The sequence below is a fragment of the Phascolarctos cinereus genome, unplaced genomic scaffold (assembly GCF_003287225.1).
Source record: "Phascolarctos cinereus isolate Bilbo 61053 unplaced genomic scaffold, phaCin_HiC Scaffold_2;HRSCAF=192, whole genome shotgun sequence".
NCBI classification, from domain to species: domain Eukaryota; kingdom Metazoa; phylum Chordata; class Mammalia; order Diprotodontia; family Phascolarctidae; genus Phascolarctos; species Phascolarctos cinereus.
This window is the reverse complement of record NW_027555625.1, coordinates 395,893,358-395,917,422: the sequence shown is the minus strand read 5'-3', so window position 1 is coordinate 395,917,422 and position 24,065 is coordinate 395,893,358. Positions and strand designations below refer to the sequence as shown.

The 24,065-nt window shown below is 36.2% G+C and overlaps 1 protein-coding gene across 2 annotated transcripts in view; it reads right to left on the bottom strand.

Moving 5' to 3' along the window:
- Positions 1 to 20,970, bottom strand: part of GABRG2 (gamma-aminobutyric acid type A receptor subunit gamma2) — a 138,110-nt gene extending 117,140 nt beyond the window's left edge. The window contains exon 1 of one of the 2 annotated variants that reach the window (XM_020992420.2): positions 20,256 to 20,970. In XM_020992420.2, coding sequence (XP_020848079.1) covers positions 20,256 to 20,362 — 107 coding nt within the window. In that variant the 5' untranslated portion in view covers positions 20,363 to 20,970. The remainder of the gene's footprint in view (positions 1 to 20,255) is intronic. The other variant, XM_020992421.1, reaches the window with a different exon arrangement.
- Positions 20,971 to 24,065: the final 3,095 nt, after the last annotated feature.

Here is a 24,065-nt window from a genome sequence, read left to right as displayed (position 1 = left end):
CACTCATCTTGAAAACCATGAAATAGACCATTTGAATAAAATGATGGGAGTAGATCAATATATTGCCTGCCTAAAACACGCTCATTTCTAAAAGGTTAGGGAACTAGGGAGAGAAAGGAGCGTATCCATTTGTCACTCTAATATCTGTACATTACTTATTGAAAGGAGAAAGGGGGAGCATTTGTGTGATGAACAAAAAAAAAAACAAGCAGCTTGACAAGAAAAATAGCTTCTCTGATACATGTGCTTGAGGAGAAACACAGACTTAATTTAAGGACCTCAGGGAAAACAAGCCCTTCAAAGCACAGCACTGCCAGAATGTGAATGGATATGACTATAATGCATTTGATCATTTACATGTTACTGTTTTCAGGGTTTTAGGGAGATTTGTTGTGAAACTGCATGAAAGAACTATTTCTGGACAATTGTAATAAAATGTGTCTCATACATGATAGAATCGTGAATTTGTGGTGTCTTAACCTGTTTGAGACTGATCACTATTCATAAGGAGGTCCTCATTTTATGTATTAGAAGCCAGGGAGGGAGGTCAGACAGGAGAAGAGATCAGAAAAATGAAAACATATCCTTGAATATAGACACTACTAATTGAGACAGAAATAGAGGTGAGGCTTTACCCTTCAGAGCACTGTGAAGGACAAAGAAAAGATAAGAGTAGCTGCTTCAGATTGAGCCAGGTAAGACAATTGACAGAAGCCAGACAGAAGCTCTATAGTTGCTGTTTGGAGCTCATTGGAAGAGAACTCTAACTGCTAGGAGATAATTGGAGAAAGCAGAATCCAGTTACGCTAAAAATAACTGGCTGTGCTCATCTGTACTGCTCTTAGCGCCATCTACAGGTTGAGAGAGAATCTTCAGAGCCCTGTGAGCAGATTAGAGGAGCTTTGTAATTTTCTGCTTTAAGAGAGCTGTTTTTTCACTAAAATAGCTTAATATTTTAACCCGCTACTCAGCTAAGTACTATGAGCAGACCTGGAAAGCTACAGATCCCAAGCTCAGCACAGCTGTTTCAGTGAAAGCACACAATACTGCTTTTTTACTAAAATAAGTTAACACTGCATCATGGACCAAGAGTATCAGAGAATGGCATTAACCAGCAGGACAGTGAAAGGCCCAGAAAAAAAGGTGATCATGCCTAGTAAGTAACACACTGTGCAGATTTTCCATAAAGAAAAAAGGACCTCAAGCCTATAGTTCATATTTATTATTCCCCCCCCCACTTTTGGGTTTCCCTATTCATGTTCTTTACCGCTTTGTTTCTTTACAGGCATGTTTACTTTTCCTGCCTTTCTGCCTCACTCCTATCGCCACTGTGTACATTGGTGGGAGAAAGTGATTCAGGATTTTGGGTCAATTTCTATGCTGTGGTTATCCATAGTTTTGATATTTATTGAACAAATGTTATATTTTTATTATTTCTGCTTTTCTTTCTCATTTAATAAATGTATCATATTTAAGATTCAGTAGTATGACTGAATGATTTTATCTTCTGTGTGTGAAGCATATCAATGGGGCTCAAGATCTACACATCTACAACTCAAGTTGTAGGCTTATATTCCCTCCTCTCACTAGCTAGGATTCCCACACTAGAATTCTCAGGGCTTAATTATAGCCTGGATGAGTTTATATCCATCCTCATCCCCAAGGCTTGCATACCAGATCTTTTCAAAACACTTTCACTAGTAAGACAATTTAACTCAAACAGAGTGGACAAAAATACATGTGGTAAAAATTAGTTTGGAAAATCTAGAATTGTATGAAGAATTAAATGACAGTTTGAAGAGTATAGATTTTATCATGGAGCCAACAGGCAATTACTGAAGAATTCTGAGGAGAGGATTTGCAAAACTATACCTCTGCTTCAAGATTATTTTATCAGTTATATCCCCACACTATGAACAACAACTGCTCTTGTCTGTGGAATGGGATATCAATTCAGTGTCATATTATTCAATTCACCATGCATATGGCTTCTATCACCAAATCATCTTTCCTGATGATCACTGATCTCCATATACATTTTCTCCCTTCATTATAACTCTTACTTATTTGATGGAAGGGACAGTGGCTCCTTTGTAATTTATAACCAGTGCTTAGAACAAAGTAAATACTTTTAATAAAGATGGACAAAAATATCCACAAAAAATTGAAAATAACCATTTTGTAGTGTATATATTGCAGCGAGGAGAAACTGGAGAAAAAAAAGGTAGGCAATTTAGAGGGATATTGCAATGGTCCAGGCATAAGATGATGAAGGCCTGAACCAGAATAGTAGGATATGGATCAGGAAAGGGGAATGAATTTATAGATGCTGTGGAGATAGAATACACAAATCCTGGCAACTAATTGGATACAGAAGACTGAGGAGGTGGAAATAGTCAAGAATGACTCAGAATTTTACAATTTTGGTAACTGGAAGAGTGGTAGTGCTTTCAAAGGTCATACTGTTTGAAAGAATTAATCATTTACAGGGACAAGGGTAAATGAGTTTTATTTGGGATATATAGTAAGCAGTTGGTGACATGAGATTGAAAGGGAAAACTGAACACGTACATTTGGTTGATATCTATATGGAGATGATGATTGAATTCAGATAATTTAATGAAATCACCAAGAAAATGTATAGAGAAAAGCCTGAGCTCCAGGGATATAGATGCTTTGTGGGAGGTAAACAAATTATGATCAATCAAAGCAAAATTGTAAATAAGTAGTCACACAGGTAAGAGGAGAATTCATCAGGAATGAAAGTTACCAGAGAAGAAAAAGGACAGGATTGGGGAGAAGAGACTGATAAACAATGTCAAAAACTGAAAAAGGATTAATTAGTCTGAGCTTGAATTAGACTTAGGCATTAGATTTAGCAGATAAAAGAACATTGGTAAACCTGTAAAGATAATTTCAGACAACTATTGAGGTCAAAAGTCATACTACAGAGACTTGAGAAGAGGTCAAGAGGTAGAAACAATAAGTACAGATGACTTTTCACTCCTAATGTTTGACTGTTATGAGAAAGGAATAAGGGCCAGTAAAGATTTTTTTCTTCATTTGCTTATGTTTTAAGGGTCAAAGAGGTCTGGAAATGATTTCAGGCAGTAAGGAAGAGGAAATAAGGAAAACTGAAAGATGGTTGAGTAAAGGGGATGATTAAAACATGTTTCCAAGGGTAATCCCAGGTAATGAGATCAAAAGCACAAGTAAAAAGGATGGCTTCGGAAAGGAGAAAGATCACCTCTTCCTCGTTATTTTATAGAATAAGAATAGAAATATATCTTAAGATGCATAAATCATAAAAAGAATGATCTTATAGTTGGAAAGATTCATATTTCATAATAAAATAGCAGAAAATACAGAAAATTTAGGACTGCCCTTATAAAAATGCTATATAAAGTCCATTTAAGAACAATAAAAGGATGTCCATGCAGCAGTGAGTATTCAGATAATATTAGATAGCATGAATTTTTAACAGACCCCCTAAGTATGATTGTTTAAATTCCTGAAATGGCATTCAAAAGAATACATGTAGGAACAGAGAAGGTGAATAATGGATGCTGTCCAGTATTGAGATTTCATAAGGCATGAACAACAGTAGGGAAAGAAGCAAGGCATTTAGGATTATAGAATAATAGCTGATCTAGTCAACTATAGGGCTAAAACCAAATACAAAAGAAAGTGATGACTAGTTGGACAAATGCGCCAGAAGAATAAGAAGTGGTAGAGTAAATAGAGGTAGGGATACAGGCGAATAAGGGACTTAGGTGGATTAAAGTAGAAGGACAAATGGAAAGCCAGGAGGTTATGATCTGAGAAAGAACTTTTAGAGTTCAGAAATACAGTGAAAGTTACATAGTTATTATGTCTAAATTATGACACTCTATGTGACAGAAGTGGAATGAAAGTATGCAAAGGAGTTTGCAGGCCTGTGAACTGGGATGCCAAGGTATCTGAGGGGATGTCAATGTTAATAATGAAGTGCTTAAATATGAATGAATGGGTTAGGATGGAGAGGTACATGATAAATCATTATTAGAGACTTTTATTATGGAAAAATAGAGATCTGTAGACTGTAAATTATATTGGTGGGAATCTACTAAAGTTTTCTGAGTAGAAGGGTGACATGATCAAAGTGAGGCATTAGGAAGATTATTCTGGTATCTGTGTGAAAAAGGAATTGGAGAGGAGATAGACTGGAGATAATTAGGACTCACAGGAGGCAAAAATATTAGTTTTGTCAGGAAGTATTGAAGGCCTTAACCAGGATGTTAACATTGGAATTCAGGTGAGAAAAATATTTTTGGGAACAGAATCAAAGGGACTTGGCAATTAGCTTACAATATCTTACATGTGTGAAATATCTATCTACTTGTGTAATAACCCCCCTTTAAAGATAAATTATCTAAGTTTTTAAAGAAAGAAAATCATCGCTTTGTGGTCAGGCTTCAACAAAACTTGTTAACTGATTTAGTATGATTCACAGTCATAACTCCTTACTTTAATATCATTACAAGTTACAGAGTGTTTCCCATTGAAGCTGTAATTCTTTCTTCCTGAAAAAGGAAAATTCAGTGATCAATCAATCTACTTTCAAAAAGACACTTGTTTTGACTATTTGGAGACACATTCTCAAACGAAATACATGAGAATATGGAGTTATGATAAAGCTCGATTCATATGGTCATATTTATACTGATTGAGTAAACTACATTGAAAAATTCGTGAAGAAGTATGGGTAAAATCAATCAACTATCCATGCTGCAGTTGTAGGTGCTGATTTTCTGTTTTTGAACAGATGCTATTTTTATTTTATTTTATTTTATTTTTTGTGAAACTATCCTCATTAAGTCTTTTGGCTTTGATTAAAATATGGGGATCTGAACAATACCCCAGTAGGGAAGAACAGGTGGAGGCATTTTGCAAGTAACTAACCTCTAGAGGCAAAAAGTAACTAATAAAAAATAATAATAACTAATAATGACAATAAAGTGTTTAAATACAATATGCTTTAAAATCTTTTGGTGATGTCTCACTATGATAAAAAAAAATGGTGACTGTCTATTTTAGGAGCTTTGACAACTCCTACAAAATTGTAGAGCCATAGAGTCCAAAAATTTACTGCCTTCTGAATAGCTGTTAAGTTCAGAAAAGCTTATTAGCAAAATTTGGCCATTAAGGAATGGTATTTTTTTCCTATGTCAATTCATTGAGATTATCTGCTAAGTCATAGAGGAGCTATGATCTGTTCCAAGAAACACAATTTTCACATTCATAAAATCATAGCTCCTAAGAGTACTGAATTATTTTGTACATATTTAAATAAAGTGCATGAGATATTAAGGGAAGATTAGTACCTCTGTTGTGAGAGCTGCTGAGACCTTTTCAGGACTGCTTTCCACTTTAGGTATGCACCTGGCACCCAAATCTCACCTGTGGCTCCAAGAAGCACTAGCGTGCACAGTGGCCACAACCTGATAAAAACCATTTTTGGCAAACAGGCTAAAGCAAGTTGAGGATAACTAAGGGTCTCAAACCCTCTGGAGAGTTGGGGAGGGGAGTCATACCCCAAGTGTTTGGAAATCCCCCCTTGCAATAAGTGGATGTGGAAAATTTGTTCCAATGAGCCACGGCAGTGGTGGAAACACATACTGTGGAGCACTTTACAGCTTGGTTAGACGTCAAAGACACCAAGGTCATGCACTGCATCCTGAGCTGCTGCCAGTCATCTTAACTTTTGTCTTGCCAGTGGACTTTGATGACTCTGAAAGAGTGAGGTCAATGACTTTGCACAACTCTGCCTCACTTAAATCCAATGATATGTGATACAAAAGCCACCCTTACCATTTTGTCTTTCTTTACCTTCTTCAAAATCCTGTGGCAATAGGCAAGAGATGAAGCAGCAGGTGAGGATACACTGGAAGTTGTAGTCACAACACTGCATACAGGCAGACCAGGGCATAGGGTTATCTTCTCCCTTGACTTAAGAAGATTCAGTCCAGTTTCCTGGGTGTCTGAGCAGCCTTTTTAAGCACCACACTGCCCGCCTCCTGGTGTGAGGAAGAAGCTAGAAAAGGTGCCCTAACAATTATCTGCTTCACCAAATCCTAACCCTGGCATTCCTACAGTGGCATACTAGGATCCTACCCTGCAGTTAAAATGCAAATATACACATACATACATACATACATACATACATACATACACATATGTGTGTATATATAAGTATTTCTGTATATATGTGAGTGTGTATGTATATATTGTGTGTATATATGAATACACATATACACACAAACACACACAGCCAAACTTTTGTGAAGATGTTTCCACTCACCATTGGTACGCAGAAAGTATGCACACTTATAGACAGCACAGAATCCAATAGATTTGAAAGACAAACGGCTCTTCTTGCAAGAGAACTGATCAGGTTATCGCATCCAAGTAACATCCCTGAGTGAAACAAGGCTTACGAATGAAGGCCAGCTTACCAAAATCAGAGCTGAATACTCACTTTTTTCTGTAGTGATTCCTATGATGAACAGCACCATGAAGCTGGTGTTGCTTTTGCAATAAGGTCTAATCTAGTCAACAAGTTTGTGTGCCTCCCAAAAGGACTGAAAGACAGGCTTATGAAATGTAATTGTCACCTGCAAGAAAGTGTCACACCATCATCATGAGTGTATATGCTCCCATTATGATGAAGAACCCTGATGAGGTCAAAGAAAAAAGAAATTAAGGCCTGAAGACACTCATTGTAAAGGTGCCGAAAAAGGAAAAGCTTATAATTCTGGGTGACTTTAATGCCAGAGCAGGCACAGACTATTAGACTTGGCAGAGAATCTTTGGGAAGAATGAAGCTGAAAACGGCAAAAGCAGTAGTCATTTACTACTGAAGACTTGTGTGTCTCATGACTTTCTCATCACCAATACTGTAGTATCTAAAAGGCAGCTAGATGGCACAATGGAGAAAGCATCAGTCCTGGAGTCAGGAGGACCTGAGCTCAAATCTGGCCTCAGACACTTACTTGCCATGTGACCTGGGCCAAGTCACCTAACCCTGTTTGCTTCAGTTCCTCATCTATAACATGAACTGGAGAAAAAAAATGACAAATCCAGTAGCTTTGCCAAGAAAAACCTCAAAACTTGGTCATGAAGAGTTGAACATGAATGAAATGGCTTAATGACAATAACAACTACCCAAAGAGCTTGTATGATTCCCTAAAGGCTACTTAGGAGCCAAAGACCTAGGGCACATTTCAACTACGTAGCGCTGATGGTGCTACATTGATTAGTGATAAGGATATGATCCTAGAAAGATGGGCTGAACATTTCCATAATGTTCTCAATAGATCATCATCAATCAGTGCTGAAGCCACTGACCATGTATATCTCAAGTTGAAGTTAATCCCTCTCTAGACGAACTTCCAACCGGAGAAAAGATTTTGAAATGCCATCAGGCTCCTCTTTTGTGGCAAAACACCTGTTACTGAGTCTGCTGCAGGTGAAATTTATAACGCAGGGGATCCACTGGTCATCCACACAAGGTGACTGAAATCTTCCAGCTATAAGCTGCCATATAAGGGCAAGAAGAAGTTATCCCTCAGGAATTCAAGGATAACCCCCATTGTCCATCTCTATAAAGGGAAATGAAATAGGTTGTTCTATGACAATCATGGGTTCAGGGATGAGAGTGGGATCTCTCAGTCACTGCAGGCAAGATTCTGGCCAGAGCCCTCCTTCATAAGTTGATACTTCACATGTGAGACATGGTCATCTACCCAAGAACTAGTGTGGTTTCAGAAAGGGCTGTGGAATGGTCAAAATGGTATTTGCTGCCTGGTAGAAGCAGGACAGAGGTTTGTACACAATGTTCATTGATCTGACCAAGGCCTTTGATATTTTCAGTCATGAGGGTTTCTGGAAGAACATGAAAAGAATTGGTTGACCAAAGTTCATCAATATTTTACATCAGTTTTGTAACAGCATGCTTACATGATAATGGATGGTATTCTTGCGCTTTCCTAGTCACCAGTGGAATGAGGATGGGCTGTGTGCATGCTCCTATGCATTTTGGCATGATATTTTTAGTTATCAGACACCTTCAACAAGGATGAAAATGTTATCCAGCTCAGCTACTGCACTGACAGTAAATTGTTCAACTTGAAAAGGCTAAAAGCCAAGACTAAAGTGGAAAGAGAGTTGGTGCTCAACTTTTTTTCACATATGGCTGTGCACTCAGTGCAGCCTCTGAGACTCAGGTATAACAGAGTATGGATTGATTTTTCTGCCACTTATGTTACTTTTGGCCAAACAACACCAAAAACACAGAGTTCTCCACCAGCCAAGCACCACACCACCCATATGTGAAACCATCAATTATAGCAAAGGGAGAAACTTTGAATGCTGTGGGTAATTTCACTTACTTTGGCAACATAGTTTCCAGGGATGTACATACAGATGATGAGATTGAAGCATGCATTGACAGAACTAGCTTGGTGTTTGAAAGTCTCTGAAGGAAAGTGTGGGAGAGAAGAGGTCTTATGCTACCTACCAAAATGAAGGTCTACAGAGCCATTGCGCTAACTTCATTGCTGTACACCTGTGAAACCTGAAGTGTATACCAGCGCCATGCCAGGAAATTGAATTGTTTCCTTTTGAATTGTCTTAGAAAGATTCTGAATATCACCTGGAAAGATAAAGTACTGGACACTGAAGTCCTTTCTGGGGCTAAACTGCTAAGCACTTAAACACTACTGCAGAGAGAACAACTCAGATGGGCTGGCCATGTTGTCTGAATGCCAAATTTATGTTTTCCTAAAAGACTATTTTACAGAGGACTCACACAAGACAAGCGCTCACACAGAGGGCAGAAGAGGTGATAGAAGTAAATTCATATGGTCTCTCTGAAGAACTTTGGAATGTTTGTGAGACATGGGAGACACTGGCAAAGGATCACCTAGCATGGCAAGCCCACATCAAAGAAACTGCTGTGCTCTATAAGAAACATAGTAGGTCAAAGGAAATGTGAGATGTGAAAATTCAGAGACATCTCTATTCCAAATTTTCACGTGGACTATTTGTGCCCAATCTATGGTAGAGCTTTCCAAGCTCATATTGGTGTGATCAGCCACAATCAGAGACACCGTACCTTGACTCCAAAGTAGTGATTTCATTGTGGTCCTCTTCAAGTATGAAAGACAACAGCCAAGTACTAGTTGTCTCCTTTGATGGAATGTAAACTCTCTGAGGGAAAGAACTGCTTCTTTTTTGTGTTTCTAGCAACTCTGTATAGCACAGAATAGTGCTGAATAAATGTTTAGTGATTCATCCAAGAAGGAAAAAGGGTGAAAACTATTACCAATGATTGTGAGATTGGTTTCTATAGTTTTGACTTTGGACAGAAGTGGATTCACAGTAAAAAAGTTACAGACCCAAGCAAATTGTGAGTGTGGAGATGAGCACAGCAACTTTTGTATGGATTACCTGGTGGTTTCCTGCTATGGATATTAATATTTGCTTCACTGATATTATGGCCCATTTGGAAGGGGATTGGAATTGTGGCGTGACTGTGTCTCTCTTCTTCATATGTTACTCATATAATAGAATTTTTTCCTGGGAAAGGGAGCTTAGTTTCTAGTTTATCCCTTCAAGAACATGTTTGAAAAAGCCAAAGATGTCATGCTCAGTATGTCACAGAGGCATGAAAAATATTAACAGGATCATAAGCATTGAGAACACAAGAGTAAGTAAAAACAGAATACATTATATTCTTATTAGAAAAAGTATAGCTTTGAGCTAGAAGCAGCAGTCAAAATGAGCAATATTTGAGCCTCCCTTTTCCCTCCCCCACTATCTTAAATCATGTAGCAATTAGGTTAATTTTACACAAACAATATCTCTCACATCTTTCTTTTTCTTTTCCCATTTGAGCAATTATTGCCCTAATTCTAGTTTTTATCATTTAGTTCCAGGACTGCTTTTATTTCTCAATTGTTATTCCTTCTCCCATTGTCTCTCTTTCATAATTGATCTTTCACATAGCTATCATAATAATCTTTCCAAGCCATGGTTCTAGCCCCTGGATCAAAAATATTCAGTGACCCTTTATGGCCTATAAGAAAGAGTTAGGCTATTCCTTAACTGGTTTCACATTATTCCACTTATATAATTCTATATTTCTTTAAAACTGGACTATTTTCCTGGAATCTAGTATTTCATTTCCCATTTCTGTATACTTACACAGGCTGTCTCTTTATTCCAAGAATTCACCTACTCCTTTCTACATTTTATTAATCCATAAGATTCTTCTAAGCCAGAGAGTGGGAACCTGTGGTCTGGAGGCCACATGTGGCCTTCTACATCCTTGGGTGTGGCCTTTTGACTGAGTCCAAATTTTACAGAACAAATCCTTTTATTTAGAGAATTTTTTCTGTGAAGTTTGGATTCAGTCAAAGGCCACACTTGAAGACCTAGAGTCACATGTGGCCTCCAGGCCACAGGTTCCCCACACCTGTTAAGCCTTGTACAAAGCCTTCCCTCCTTCCAGTTGTTAAGTTTTCTCTCTCCCCTTTCATTATACTGTATTTACTGATCTGCCTAAACTTTAACACTTTTCATTTATTCATCAATAAACATTTATTATGTTCCAGACATTGTGCTAAGTTCTGGGAGAAAAAAAGACAAAAGGGAGTCTCAAGGAGTTTACAGTCTAATTGGGGAAACAACATACACATATGTGTGTGTGTGTGTGTGTGTGTGTGTGTGTGTGTGTGTATGAATAGTGATATTAAGGTTCAATAGGAAATAATTAAAAGAGGGAAAGCACTGGAATAACAAGGGTTAGAGATGGCTTTGTGTAGATGGTAAAATTTTAGTTGGGACTTAAAGGGAGCTGAGGAGATCAGTAATCAGAGTGGAGGAGGAAGAACATTCTAGACATGGGAGATAGCCATTGAAAATGACTGTAGCTGAGAGATGGATTTTCTTGTACATGGAACAGCCAGAAGGCCAGTGTCACTGGATTGAAGAGTACATGTTGAGGAGTATAGTATAAGCAGATTAGAAAAGTAGGAGGGGACAGTTTATGAAAGACTTCAGCAAGCAGAGAATTTTGTATTTACTGCTGGAGGCAATAGGAAGTCACTGGAGTTTATTGAATGGGTAATGGTGGTGACACAATCAGACCTGTGTTTTAGAAAAATCACTTTAGTGGCTGAACAGAAAATGGACTGGAGTGAGGAAAGACTTTCTCCAAGCAATCCCACATGCAGGCTATTGCAATAATCCAGGTACGAGGTGCTTCACACCTGTACTGGAAGGGTGGCAGTATCACAGGAGAGAAGGGGGCATAATAGAAAGATGCTGCAAAGGTAAAATCAATAGGCTTTGACAAGAGTTTAGATATGAGGGCATGATAATTGAAGGTTCAGTGAGTACTGGAAAGGGTGGCCAAGGAGACTTCATCCTCGGGGAAAATTCAGGAAGAGCTTGTAGATAAAAGGAATGGGAATGGAATTGAAAATGTAAGTTCCTTAAAGACAGAGGATATTTTCATTTCTGTTTATGTCCAGCTCCCAATACAGTATATTGATCATAATAAGCATGAGTAATTCAATAGTAAGTAGCTTAAAACAATTGAGAAGCAAAGTGTTTCTATGAATACAACCTATTAATTGTCTCTTGTTGGATAGTACCCAGCTGTTATAATTTAATTACAGGCATACTTACACTTTTTGACTTGTAAATATTTTCTTCCCTAATATGAATACATACATATATACATATACATGCATACATGTAAGAATTTGTGGGAATTTAGAAGGACACTAAATTTACTAGGATGTTGAGTTTTCTGGTTACAACATATATTAGTTATTAGAATGTGAGAGTTGAAGAGAACATTAAAGATCAGCATCTAGTTCCACTCTCTCATTTTATAGACAGAGAAACAGAAACCTAAGCAGTGAAGTGTCTTGCAAGCTAATATAGCTAGTTATCAATAGACTATCAGACTAGAACTCAGGTCTTCTAAAATCAGGGTTGTTTCCTCAATAACATAATGCCTTCCAAGATTCCCAGAGAGATTAAGTCTAATTTGACTCAAAAGACTATTTATATAAAATATCAACTAAGAAAGAAGAATAAATAATTCTGATCTATCTCCCAATCTTTTCATGATAACTCCTGATTTGAAAACCCATTTATTAGTGTCAATAGCCTAGACCACTGTTTTAATATATTTTATTTGAAATCTGTATCTGTCAAAGAGATCCTTAGAATGTTTGCTCTAGGTTCAATGAGGGAAAGGACTCCACAGTTACTTAATTTTTTCTTGTATAATTCTATTTCCATATTCAATCTTTCCATTCTCCTCAAAGAAATTAGTAGTGTCACCTCAATGTGACTTCCAACTGAAATCCCAAATATTATCTCAGTTTTTGATATATGCTGGAATTTTCTGCACACTCACCTCACCAAGTTTAATTTTTCTCCCTCTAGTTGTTGTAAAATACACTGAAACAACATCATCTTATTGAAAAATTTTCTTACCAGTTAGCAAAGGGAAAAAAATCAATAATGTGTCACTTAGGCAAAAAAGTATGTTTTGCTAATATGTCATCCAGAAATTTGAAGTCTTAAGCCATGTTTATGCTTGATAATAAAACAAACATTTAAAAATCCAAGAGTCCCAAATTAACATGGTGACCATGACTACGCACACTGTGTCAGTGAATCATAGGTCAAAGTGAAGGTCATTTTGGACACCCATCTCCATATCACATATATGTTTCTATAATCATCCATCATATTTCACTTTCAAACATTCTCAGCTGTTGTCAGGAAAGCATCAGATTGTCTGAGTGAATGATATCTCCTGTCACTGTTATTCATAGAGTCAAAACAAGCTCAACTTTCAGGTGTAAGCAATCTAATCCCAAATACCTGGCCACAAATTATAAACCCTTGGAAAGGCATACTTAACTCATACACATAGGAAAATCTCATTTAAAAAAACAAACTTGGATGATATAAAGCTGTGTAGGTACTAATGTCATATTTTTAATTCTGTATTTCAAAAAAAATAAATAAAACAAAGATGGAAATATAGATGATAAAAGAATTTGAAGATTCAGATCATTAGGTCATGGTGTATCTCCAGTTCATATTGGTAATTTCTATTAAATAAATCTCAATACAAAATTTGGGTTTCTCTCAATAAACTTGGTCTGCCACTATCCTTTACAACAGAAATTGTGTAACTTATATGCTTCAATAATTATAAAAACTTTTTCTTATTCCACCCCCTGTTAAATATGACTATGCTATTTAGAATTCACATGGGTTTTTATAGAAGGGTGGAGAATGCAATGTCAAAAGTGGCTATTTAGCATTTGTATAGTACTTTATCCACACACAGTTATACAATAATGTTTATAATAATGCACAATTGTAACTATATTATGTATTCCTTTATTATAACAGCAAAATAATTTATATAATTCTATGATTTCATTTCTCCCATAATCTACTAGCATGTGTAACTTAGTATAAGCTTTTCCATTTTTTTTTAAATGATATTAGCTCTCAACACTGTTCAGGGAAATGTGAATAGCAAATTTTCTTATGAAATGGAAGACTTCAGCACTTTGCATTAAAAATTCAATGGATAAACCTACTTTAAATTATTTTTAAATTATTATTAGAATTAAAGGGAGAACCATTTAAAAGCTGTGTGGTTGGTATCATAGCAAGGGTAATGAAATAACATTCTGACAGGAATGCAGTACTATCCTGTGTATAAACGTACATATTATGTATTTATATGACTATATGGTGTCTGGTGCTGGCTCCACTATTCACTAGATCTTTAACAATAAGAAAAGTAATTAAGTTTCCAAAGATGAGTTCCTGCACCTATCAAATGAAAACATGAACTGGTAATTACTTATCTCACCCTAAAATTGTAGAACTCAAAATAGGTGAATTTATGCAATGGGGCTTTGAAAATTACAAATCATCATGCAAACTATAGGTATTATGTCATTGAGACATTAAAGAATTTTGGATAATTTAGCATGTAGTACATGAGAACTTTGAAATTCAATCTATTGGATTGTATCTGGAGGAATAAAGCAATTACTTACAGGCAAAAGCATTTTTGCTTTAAAAACCCAGATATTTAAGGTAAGGTAAGAATATTATTTTTTTCTTGAATTAAAATTGCTTCATTATTGAAATGTGTTAATATGATTTCTATTTACATCATTTTTTGCAAGATAAATATTGAATAAGGATCTATCCAGTGAATTTGACCCATCTGCATAATTTTCAGGGGAGAGTGGAAAATTTTGCTTCTTTTACAGACAGATAACAGGTTAGGTGCTGGTTTAACTATCTGAACCATTATTACTTACTTTGACACTATAACTACAACATAAGGGAAAATATATATTTCTAAAACTTCTTTTAAAAATACAAAAACAAAAGGTCTATTTTATCACCCTTTGTTGTTAACAACAATGAAAAAAATAGGAACTGGGCCTGTGACTTTTGTAAAGGAGCACTAAACACAGAATTAAATTCAGAATTTCACTTTCAAAAATTGCTTACAAATATTTAATACATGTTGATAGGAACTGCAAAACACCTTCTCAACCACACTATGCTAGTGCCAAAATGATCAGTCTTTGATCATAAAACTGGGCAGACAGACTCATCTATGGAATGTGTTGGTCTAAAGCAACTTTGTCTATTGCATAGATTTCAAATTCATCCTGGCAGAACCAGATTAAAATGCAATGTAATTAAAGAAAATAAATAAAAATACAATATAATATAGATATTGTTGATGTGTTATTTAAAATGGCTGTAGAAATTCATTTTACTTGAGCTGGATATCACTAGTATAATGACCCCAGCCTCTGCCATTTAATTTACTGACTGAATTTGGGCAAGTCACCTTAATACAATCTATACCTTTTTTTCCTTCATCTGTGATGACTATTTCATGGGGTTAAAAATCAATTCAATTATCATTTATTGCATGCCTACTATGTGCAAGTCACTAAAGCAGATGCAGGGGGTAAAAAGACAAGTTTAAAATTGTGTCTGCCTTCAAGATGCTGACAGTCCACTGGCAGATAAAATATTTCTATAGATTGTGAGAATCAAATGCCATAAGAAATGGTAAGATGTTTTAGAATTTTAAGGGAAATTTGGAATTTTTATCTTGGAACTATGCTATTGCTAAGCTTAGAAAGTCCCTTGTACTCTGCTAAATTCAGGATGTAATTCCCTTCTTCCCCCACGTGTCCCTTTATAAGGTATCCAAATGGAGAAATCTAGCCTCATTGAAGCAATAGATTCAAACTTGAAAAATATATGATTTCTGAACTGTTTTCACATTATCCACTCTCCAATTACCCCATTTTTTCATAACTCTTGGGCATTCCATTCATGACCTCATAGAGATTGTTTATGACAAGCATTTATTTTGGAAGATCTTGGAAACAATTCAGTTAAGAACACAGAGCTAGGATCAGAACATTTTAATTTTAAATAATAGAATTTTGAGCTGAAATAGACATTAGAGACTATTCAGCTCCACCTCTTCATTTTAAAAAGAAGGTAAATAAGGCTGCCTTTATCTCTTTGCCTTGGTGAATATTCTCTCTTAATAAATAAGGCAAGAGTAATTTAAGAGACAAAACTGAAGAGCTGGGAATGGGAGCTTTTTATTTTTATTTTTATTAACTGATTGATTGGTATCAGGTTTCATATTATTGCCCAGGCTGGAACTGCTTTGCCTACTTATGGGACTAATCCTACTGTAGATCAGCACAGAAGCTATAATCTCCTTTGTTTCTTACCTGAAAGGTTTTATGTATCCTCAGGCAGCCTAGTTCATTCTAAACCTCACCACCATTTCTGAGGTTCACCACACTGGTACCAGACTTATTTTATATGTTTGACTAACTCTAGCACTACTATAGTTCAGAAATTCCTATCTTAAGCTCTCCACCAATTTCATTCTTTCCAGTAGCAAGGATTATAAGAATATGATACCATGCCCAATGAGGGGAGCTTTCTAGAGCTCAATGCCTATATGTGTTGCGGTGGAAATAGAACCCATCACTTAATAACCTGAACAAAGGAAATTTCCATTGATAAATTCATATGTATCTTGTATGTATAACATTGTGTATGTTCTTCCCTCTGTTTGGACTATATTTTTGTCTTTCTTTCTTTCCCAAATGATTAGCAAAATGTCTGGCACATAATAAACCCTTAATAAATGTGAGTTAACTGACTGACCAACTTTTAGTGAAAGTCTTGTGTATAGAGCAAATAGATATAATATATGACACCACAGATGCATATTTTAATAAAATAATTGTCCATTAGCTTATCTGCATCTTTTCTCCCCTTAAATTAATTCAAAAAATATCACATATCCATCTATGTGACAAATTATTTGAATGAAATATGAAAAGTCTAGTCAATAAATGATGATTTTAAAAAAAACTATGTCATGTTAACCAGCTTCATATTGGGAAACACTTAGTTGACAGACTGAAGTTTCCAACTTTTTTTCTGGATATTTGTCATTGGACAGTCAGAAATGTCACAGTTCGTATATGGTTTATATCTTTTATTTTCCAAATACTAGAGGATTTTAAATAGATAATTATAATATTACAAAGTTGATTTAATAAGTTAACCAATATGAATTAAGCAGCAACAAAGTTTCATATGCATATATGCTCAGTCTTAAAATGAGAGAAAACAAAAATCCACAAAAAATATTACTACATGATTATTATATTAAACCCAAAATGTAGAAAAATTGTAAGATGCAGTTGAAAAGGTTTTTTTAAAATTCTGAATATTTTTCTAAGAATATAAATTATGTTACAATACAAATTAGAAGAAATAATTATTTTCTTTAAAACATGTGGAGTAGCGTGGACAACTAATGAGCTTATTTATAATTTTAGTGAAATATAGGATCCATTAGATTCTAATTGAATTTTTAAAGTTACCTTTACAGTTGACTCTAATTTCAACTCATTGTCTATAAAGAAATTTCTAGAGTGAATTGGAATCTTATTTTCCTTAGGCCAAGGGCTGGTGTTGAGGGAGGGCCTGGGTGGGAATATAATTGCAAATATTGAAGCTTATAAAGGCTGGTTTTGAAACTTTTGTTCTGTTAATAAAGTATTTGGACTCATTGAACTCTAAAGTCTCTCTGTCTTTCTCTATTTCTGTTTCTTTGTCTCTATCTCTTTGTCTCCCTCCATCTCCTTCTGTATCTATCTTTGTGTCTGCCCACCCCCCTCTCTCTTTCTACTTTTTCTGCTCTAATATGTTAGGGTCATAAGAACTGAATGATTACAGATTCTGGTTAGCTGAAAGCTCTTAACTTTTGTCAAATAACAACATATACAAAGTAGGTTCATTTTCCTGTGGCTTGTCACAATTATTTAAAATTGATCTGTAAATGAAAGGTAAATTCCATACCACTTATGTTATATGTAGTGATTTGTACAAGAATTAGGCACATGTGTTTTAGTTAATTAAGACATTATTTATGGTTATTTAAATGACAGATTTTCAGTAATGTAACTACAGTAAACATTCAACATGTTTTTGAAATGAGTTTCTTGAAGTCATGGAACTGCAGCTTAAACTATAAATGCAATCCTGGGTAATTTTGCAATGTAGTCATTTCCTGTCCAACATTTTGAGTAGGTGTTGGCTATGTTTTTCAGTCAAATTATAGAATTTCTTAGTTTGTGTTTATATAAAACCAAAATAACCAACACATGAAATCAATTAGAAGGGGGTTAAGCGAGGAAGGGAAAAAAAAACAACAACCTGGTTTAGAGTCTTGTAAATCTAACATGAGCTTATTTTTTCATTGTCTGACATTGTACAGCCATAATTATGTTTTCTCCCTTAAGAATCCCTCCAAAACTAAGTCTTTTCAGTTCTGGCTCCAAGATTGCCACATCCTGACATCCTTTTTTTCCTTAACAAAGTAAACACTCAAAAATGTAGGAAAAATCATTCATTTATGTCCACGTAACAAGACATAGTCATTGCAAATGAAATTTTGTATACACACTAACAACTAAGATTATTCAGCCATAAAAGAGGACTTTTTAAAAATCATATCTTCTACAGTATTCATCTCTCACTATCACAGAAGTAAATTCAATAAAACTCAATATAATAAGAATATTCCTTAACATTTATGGTATTACAATTTTAATATTTTTAAGATTTATTTTTCCTGTTCTGGAAGCAAAAAAAATTACCATTAGGTGATGTTAGAATAGAGGAAGGTGTAGAAGAGGAAAATGAGAAGATGTTTTAATTTACATATGTGCGTGTGTTTATACATACATATTAAATATCATGAACACAATTACTTTTGTTTCAACTGATAATATGAACTAATACCCACACATAAACATACACATACACACAAACACAAACACACACACACAAACACAAACACACACAGTGTTTTAAAACACTGGGATAAAAACTCTAACACAATTAATTGAATGAAAACTTACAGGCCATCCTACTAAGAAGTGCAATAAAGGTAATATAAATGATTCTACAGGTACCAGAAATAGTAACCCAGAAACCATAACTTGCTGTCCACAAACAAAATTACAGTTTTCCAATGGGCAAAAAGCTTATCGAACATAAACAAAATCTTATTCTGTCAAAGGAGCCATCTACTTTGAGGCTCTTAATGAAAGTATGCTTTATTTTTGTAGTAAAGAGGGGGAAATAGTAGAGATAAAGAGGTACTACTTCTGCCTGATACTCCTGCTAAATCAGATGCTTACTTTGCCAGGCTTTCCATCCTTACTACAGTCTGGCATTCCCCATTGTCTTCCCAGGGACATATAAGGGGGCCAGCAAAGGAGAGTGGGTATTAATGGATAAATTGATGCCATTTTTAATCATTACCTCTCCCACCATTCCTTACTACTTACTACTCTACAACAGTCTACCCTCCCAGTTAAAGTGTGGGCCTGTCCTTGGGACCATGTCTTTTCTAGACAGTTCTTTCTAACCTCAAGAGAGATTAGGGCATGGCAGTGTAGAGAAGGGGCCACTAAAGGAAAATGAAAGCCACTGTCCTAACTACCTGAGGCCACTGAGGTAATGCTAAGAGAGTTCTTTAGACCATTCTTTAATGCGAATTAATTAGAACACTTTTCTCCTGCTACTGATAATGGAGGTAGAAGAGAGGAAAAAAATCCATTAAAATATTGTTTGTCCATTCCCTTACCCCACAGAAATTCCAACAGTTGCTATTTTCACTCAGTTCAGTGAAGAAAAGTGGTAAGAAATTAAATGTATATTACACAGCTCTGCTAACAAGTTCAGCATATTCTTCAACACTGCGGCAGAACTCACTCTTCCCAAGGGATGCTTACATTCAACCAGTCAGTTCTACTATCTGTCCCATACCCAACTGAACGTGAACTGGGATTATAGTCCCAGATAGAAGGAAAGGCAACATATAGTACATCTGGACGACTATTGCAGCCTTCTCTTGTGGACCAGCTACCTCCCCTACCCCATGCTCACAGCAGTTAAGAAAGAAACTCGAATCCGCTCAGCTGGTTTTGGCCCACAGCGTCGTGCTGCTGTCCTTGGTGCTGAAGGCTTTTGCTCTGTAGAAAATTGTAAGGGACAAAAAGGATCCCAACGCTTGTCCACATGGGAGGTTGTATGGCATACTTGCATACATGAAAGGTTAAGGAAAGTCGTTGGAAGTCAGGGATAGGTTCTACTCCCATATCTCTTTCATGCTCCCAGACCCTAAGTGCTGAATTCCTCCGCAGCCCCCCACCCAAACCTCATCATGACCTCAAAATAATACACAGAGAAATCTACTTAAACCAAAATCCAGCTGTAATAATGAGGAAAATATTCTGCAATCCCCTGCATTATCCCCTGCATTATCCTTTTACACAGTGGTCGCTTACCGCCCCCTCCCCCATCACCAATATCTCACTGGGAAAAATGCAGACCACCCTTCCCCCTCTCCGAATTCTCACACACACACACACACACACACACACACCACACACACACCCCTACAATTTCCAAACCCTCTATATCCTGGGGATAGTTTCCAATACAAACTACATTTCTCTCTCTTTACCCACTTCCACCTTCCTCCCATGCAATATGAAGCCGAAAGAAACGCATCTTACCCCGGGTGGAGGGCGAGTAGGAGCAGAACCCACACCATCATTTTCAGAGAAAATGCAGGAGACGAGAGTACCCGGCTTCCTGTTCTCCTTGCAACTGGAGAACTCATCGTTTGGTGTTTTTACTCTTCCTTTCCTCTTGGTTGCAGACGGTTATTTCCTTTCTTTATTATTGTTATTAGTATGCTTATTATTATGTAGTAACTCCCCCACCACCACCCTCCCCTACCAGGTCCCGTCAGTGGGAAAATGCATTGCTTCCAGCCACGGGAATTGATATTCAGAGTGCAGAAATAAGATAAACAGCATAAACCCTTGCAGATACAATCAAAGCGTCAGCTCAGGCAGCAGCTCTCCAAATCTTGGAGAATAATATAATAGAGTAGAGAAAAGAGTGAGGGGTGGGGGTGGGGAAGGCACATAGAGGTAGTTAGGGAAGACAACAACGCTCACAGGCACATTCACACATACACTTGCCCCCACACTCACGCATCACTTTCCAAATCCATCAATTTAAAAAAAGAGAGAGAGAAAAGAGATTTTTTTAAAAAATGAAAAGAAAATGACTGGAGCTGCTGCCTGAATGCAGATTAACTCCGAGGTCAAAGTGGAAGTGATGCACGCTGCTGCAGCGCAGATTAACACATGCGTGGTGTCGTCCTGGCTGCTTTTTAACGTCTGGTTACACACTCATGCATGCAAGTCATGGCTTTCATGGGAAAGGGGTGGGATGCAGACATATCTTAGCTAAGGCCAGAAACAATGTCGCCAGGGACAGAAGGTCTGTCACAATCGGAATTGAGAAGGATATTCATTTTAGGTTTTGTCGTCTCGAGATTTTCATTTAGGTGAGGGGAGGAAGGCTGGTTGTTGCTATGTAACCCATCCATCCCAGCGGTGGAACAGCATTGGTGGAGTCCTCATGAATGAGGTGATAAAGACTGAGATAGGACTAAAAGGAAGATGTAGAAATTAAATTCTTTCAAGCCCTTCCCCTCACCCCTACTTTAAATTGAAGTAGGCAATGCAGAGGCACAGTAGAGGAAGCTGCAAAACAATTCATGTGGGGTTGACTATATGATACCCTCCTCATTCTGTAAGTGAAAATGAGTAGGAAAGGAAATACCACTTATCTATTGGTTAAAAGTAGCAAGATCAGTTTGGAGATGGTCCTCCACACAGAGACTAGAGAGGAAAGAAGCTAAATTAATTAGAAGTAAGGAACTTCAAGGAAATGAAGTCGTTGCAAAACTGATTTTTTCCCCTTGTTTTCATTGGTCACTACCCTACAGATGGCAAAGGGATTATTTTCCTTCTTCCTTCCAATGATGCATTACCATGGATACTGAGGTGTCCATGGAAAACCTCCCATTATTTGAAAATATTTTAAAACAGTAGAAAAAACTACTCTAAATCTCCTTGGTGGGACAAGGGTAGCCTCATGTTGACTGACCTACATTTCTCCTTCCCAGTAAATAGGCAAGGCAAAAGAGTTTTTAAAGGAGTTATAATTGAGGATGACAACCCTAACTTCCAGAGGTGCTATACAGACTTCTACAGACTAAGCAGCATCTCCCTTTTCAGAAGTCCTTGTTGGGACACAAAGGCTTTTGGGGAGCTGACAGTCTTGCAGGGCATTTTGGTGACAGATGAAACAATCAAGCCCCTATCCTGTCTGTAACTCAGTTATTTAAAACACTCTAAGTATAAAAACAACTAGTAATTGTGTGAATCATAGTTAGTTTAAGCCAGTGGAAGAATTTAGGGGGAAAAAAAATCTGGAGAATGGAACCATAAGTATCTCAGCAAAGTGCCTGAAGTTGTGGAGGCAGTAAGAAGTCAGGGGCTATGGAAGTCTTTTGGTAACTATTAAGCTAAAACCAATGAAGAAAATCAATACCCATTTGAAAACCATTTGGTTTCTTCCCTCAGCTGCTAAAATATTGAAGCAAAAATAAATCAGTCACTACTCTCTTTAGCAGCCCTTAAGTTTTATAAAATTTATTTTACTTTCAATTCACTTATAAAATAAAAAAAGAGCCTAGCACCTTTTAAGATGTAGAGCAATGTAATGCGAATTGCTAAACATGTATCACATGCCATTTTATATTCTTCCCAAAGATACTTTATTTTAAGTCTGAAGAGAAAGAACTTTCAGTTGAGTTGGATATGTAGATAATGAACTGTGAATAATATTACTCTGCCTGATGGCTTTGTAAATGCCATTATTTGCCACATATATGTTAGGCTTATGTAAATACTTCTTACATTAATTCTTTTAAAAATCTCCTTCTTAATCTCTCTAAAATTGGAGACATTGGAGAATGCACAGTTTTTTTAGTTGGACAATCTTACTAATCTATGATCAGGCAAGGTGGAAAATAGATGAAGAAAGACCCAATTTGATGGTTCTTATGGATATCAAAATGCTTTAACTATGAAAAAAACCAATCCTGTTTGATTTTCTTCCATAATGCAGAGATGATTTTTTTAGTTCCACATTATTCCTCTCAATATAATAGTTAAAAGATGTGAAAGGCAGTTCTCAGAGAAAGTAGTCTAAGTTATCAACAACCATATGGAAAAAATTATGTAAGTCACTAATAATAAGAGAAATGCAAATTAAAACTTTTCTGAGGTCCCACCTTACACCCTTCAGACTACCTATAATAAAAGAAAAAGAAAGTTAAGATACAATAATGCATTGTTGCTGGAGATATGAATCACTTCAACAACCATTCTATAGCTATACCACCAAAAGCTATTAAACTCTACATACATTTTGACCCAGCAATTCAGCTACTGGGTCCATGCTTTAAAGAGATCAAAGAAAGATAAAAAGGACCCATATGTACAAAAATATTTGTAATAGCTCTGTTTGTAGTGGGGAAAAAATGAGAAACTAGGAGATACCCATCAATTGGGAAATGACTGAAGAAGTAAAAGGATGTAAGTGTTGGTTGGTTTCAGAAACGTTGGGAAGACTTGTGTGAACTGATACAAAAGTGAAGTGAGCAGAACCAGGAGAACAGTTTATACAATAATAGCAATAATGAAAAGATAATTAACTTTGACAGACATAGTAACTCTGATCTACACAATGACCAACCAAAATTCCAGACTCAGGATGAAACATGCCTATCTACCTTCAGGTAAAAAACTGATGTACTCATTTCAAGTGGAAACATTTTTTCTTTTTATTTCATTTTCTTTATTTTTTTTGGACACTGCTAGTGTGGACATGGCTAGTATTAGAATTTATTTTGCATGACTTTGCAATTGGTTTTGTTTTTCTTGTTTTCTCAATGGGTGGGAGAGTGGGAGGGAGGAAGGAGTTATTTTGGAACTGAAAATAAAATAAAATTGACTTAAAAAAACAAGAGGTCTCAAGGAAAACATATTTTATGTTATAAGTATCACTGACACTTTATGAGATACCTGGAATATGTTTCTGAATGGATATACTTTATTCAAAGCAATAAGAGAGGTAGGGGGAAGATCATGGTACCTCTGGATATTAAGAAAGAATAGTCATGAGAAATTTCATGAAAAAAAAAGAAGGAAAAAAGTATGGTGTTAAATGTCAATGCAGAGAAAAGCAGAAGTTATTTTGTCAATGGGATACATTACAAATAACCTGGGTAGATATAGGAAATAAATGAGGAGTTAGGGAAACATCACATACATCGCACAGAGGCAAATTATAATAATGACCAAGGATTTCAATTATCCAGACATCAGCTAGATCACCATTTCAGCTAAAACCTGGGTAGCTTATCTATATCTATATCTATATCTATATCTATATCTATA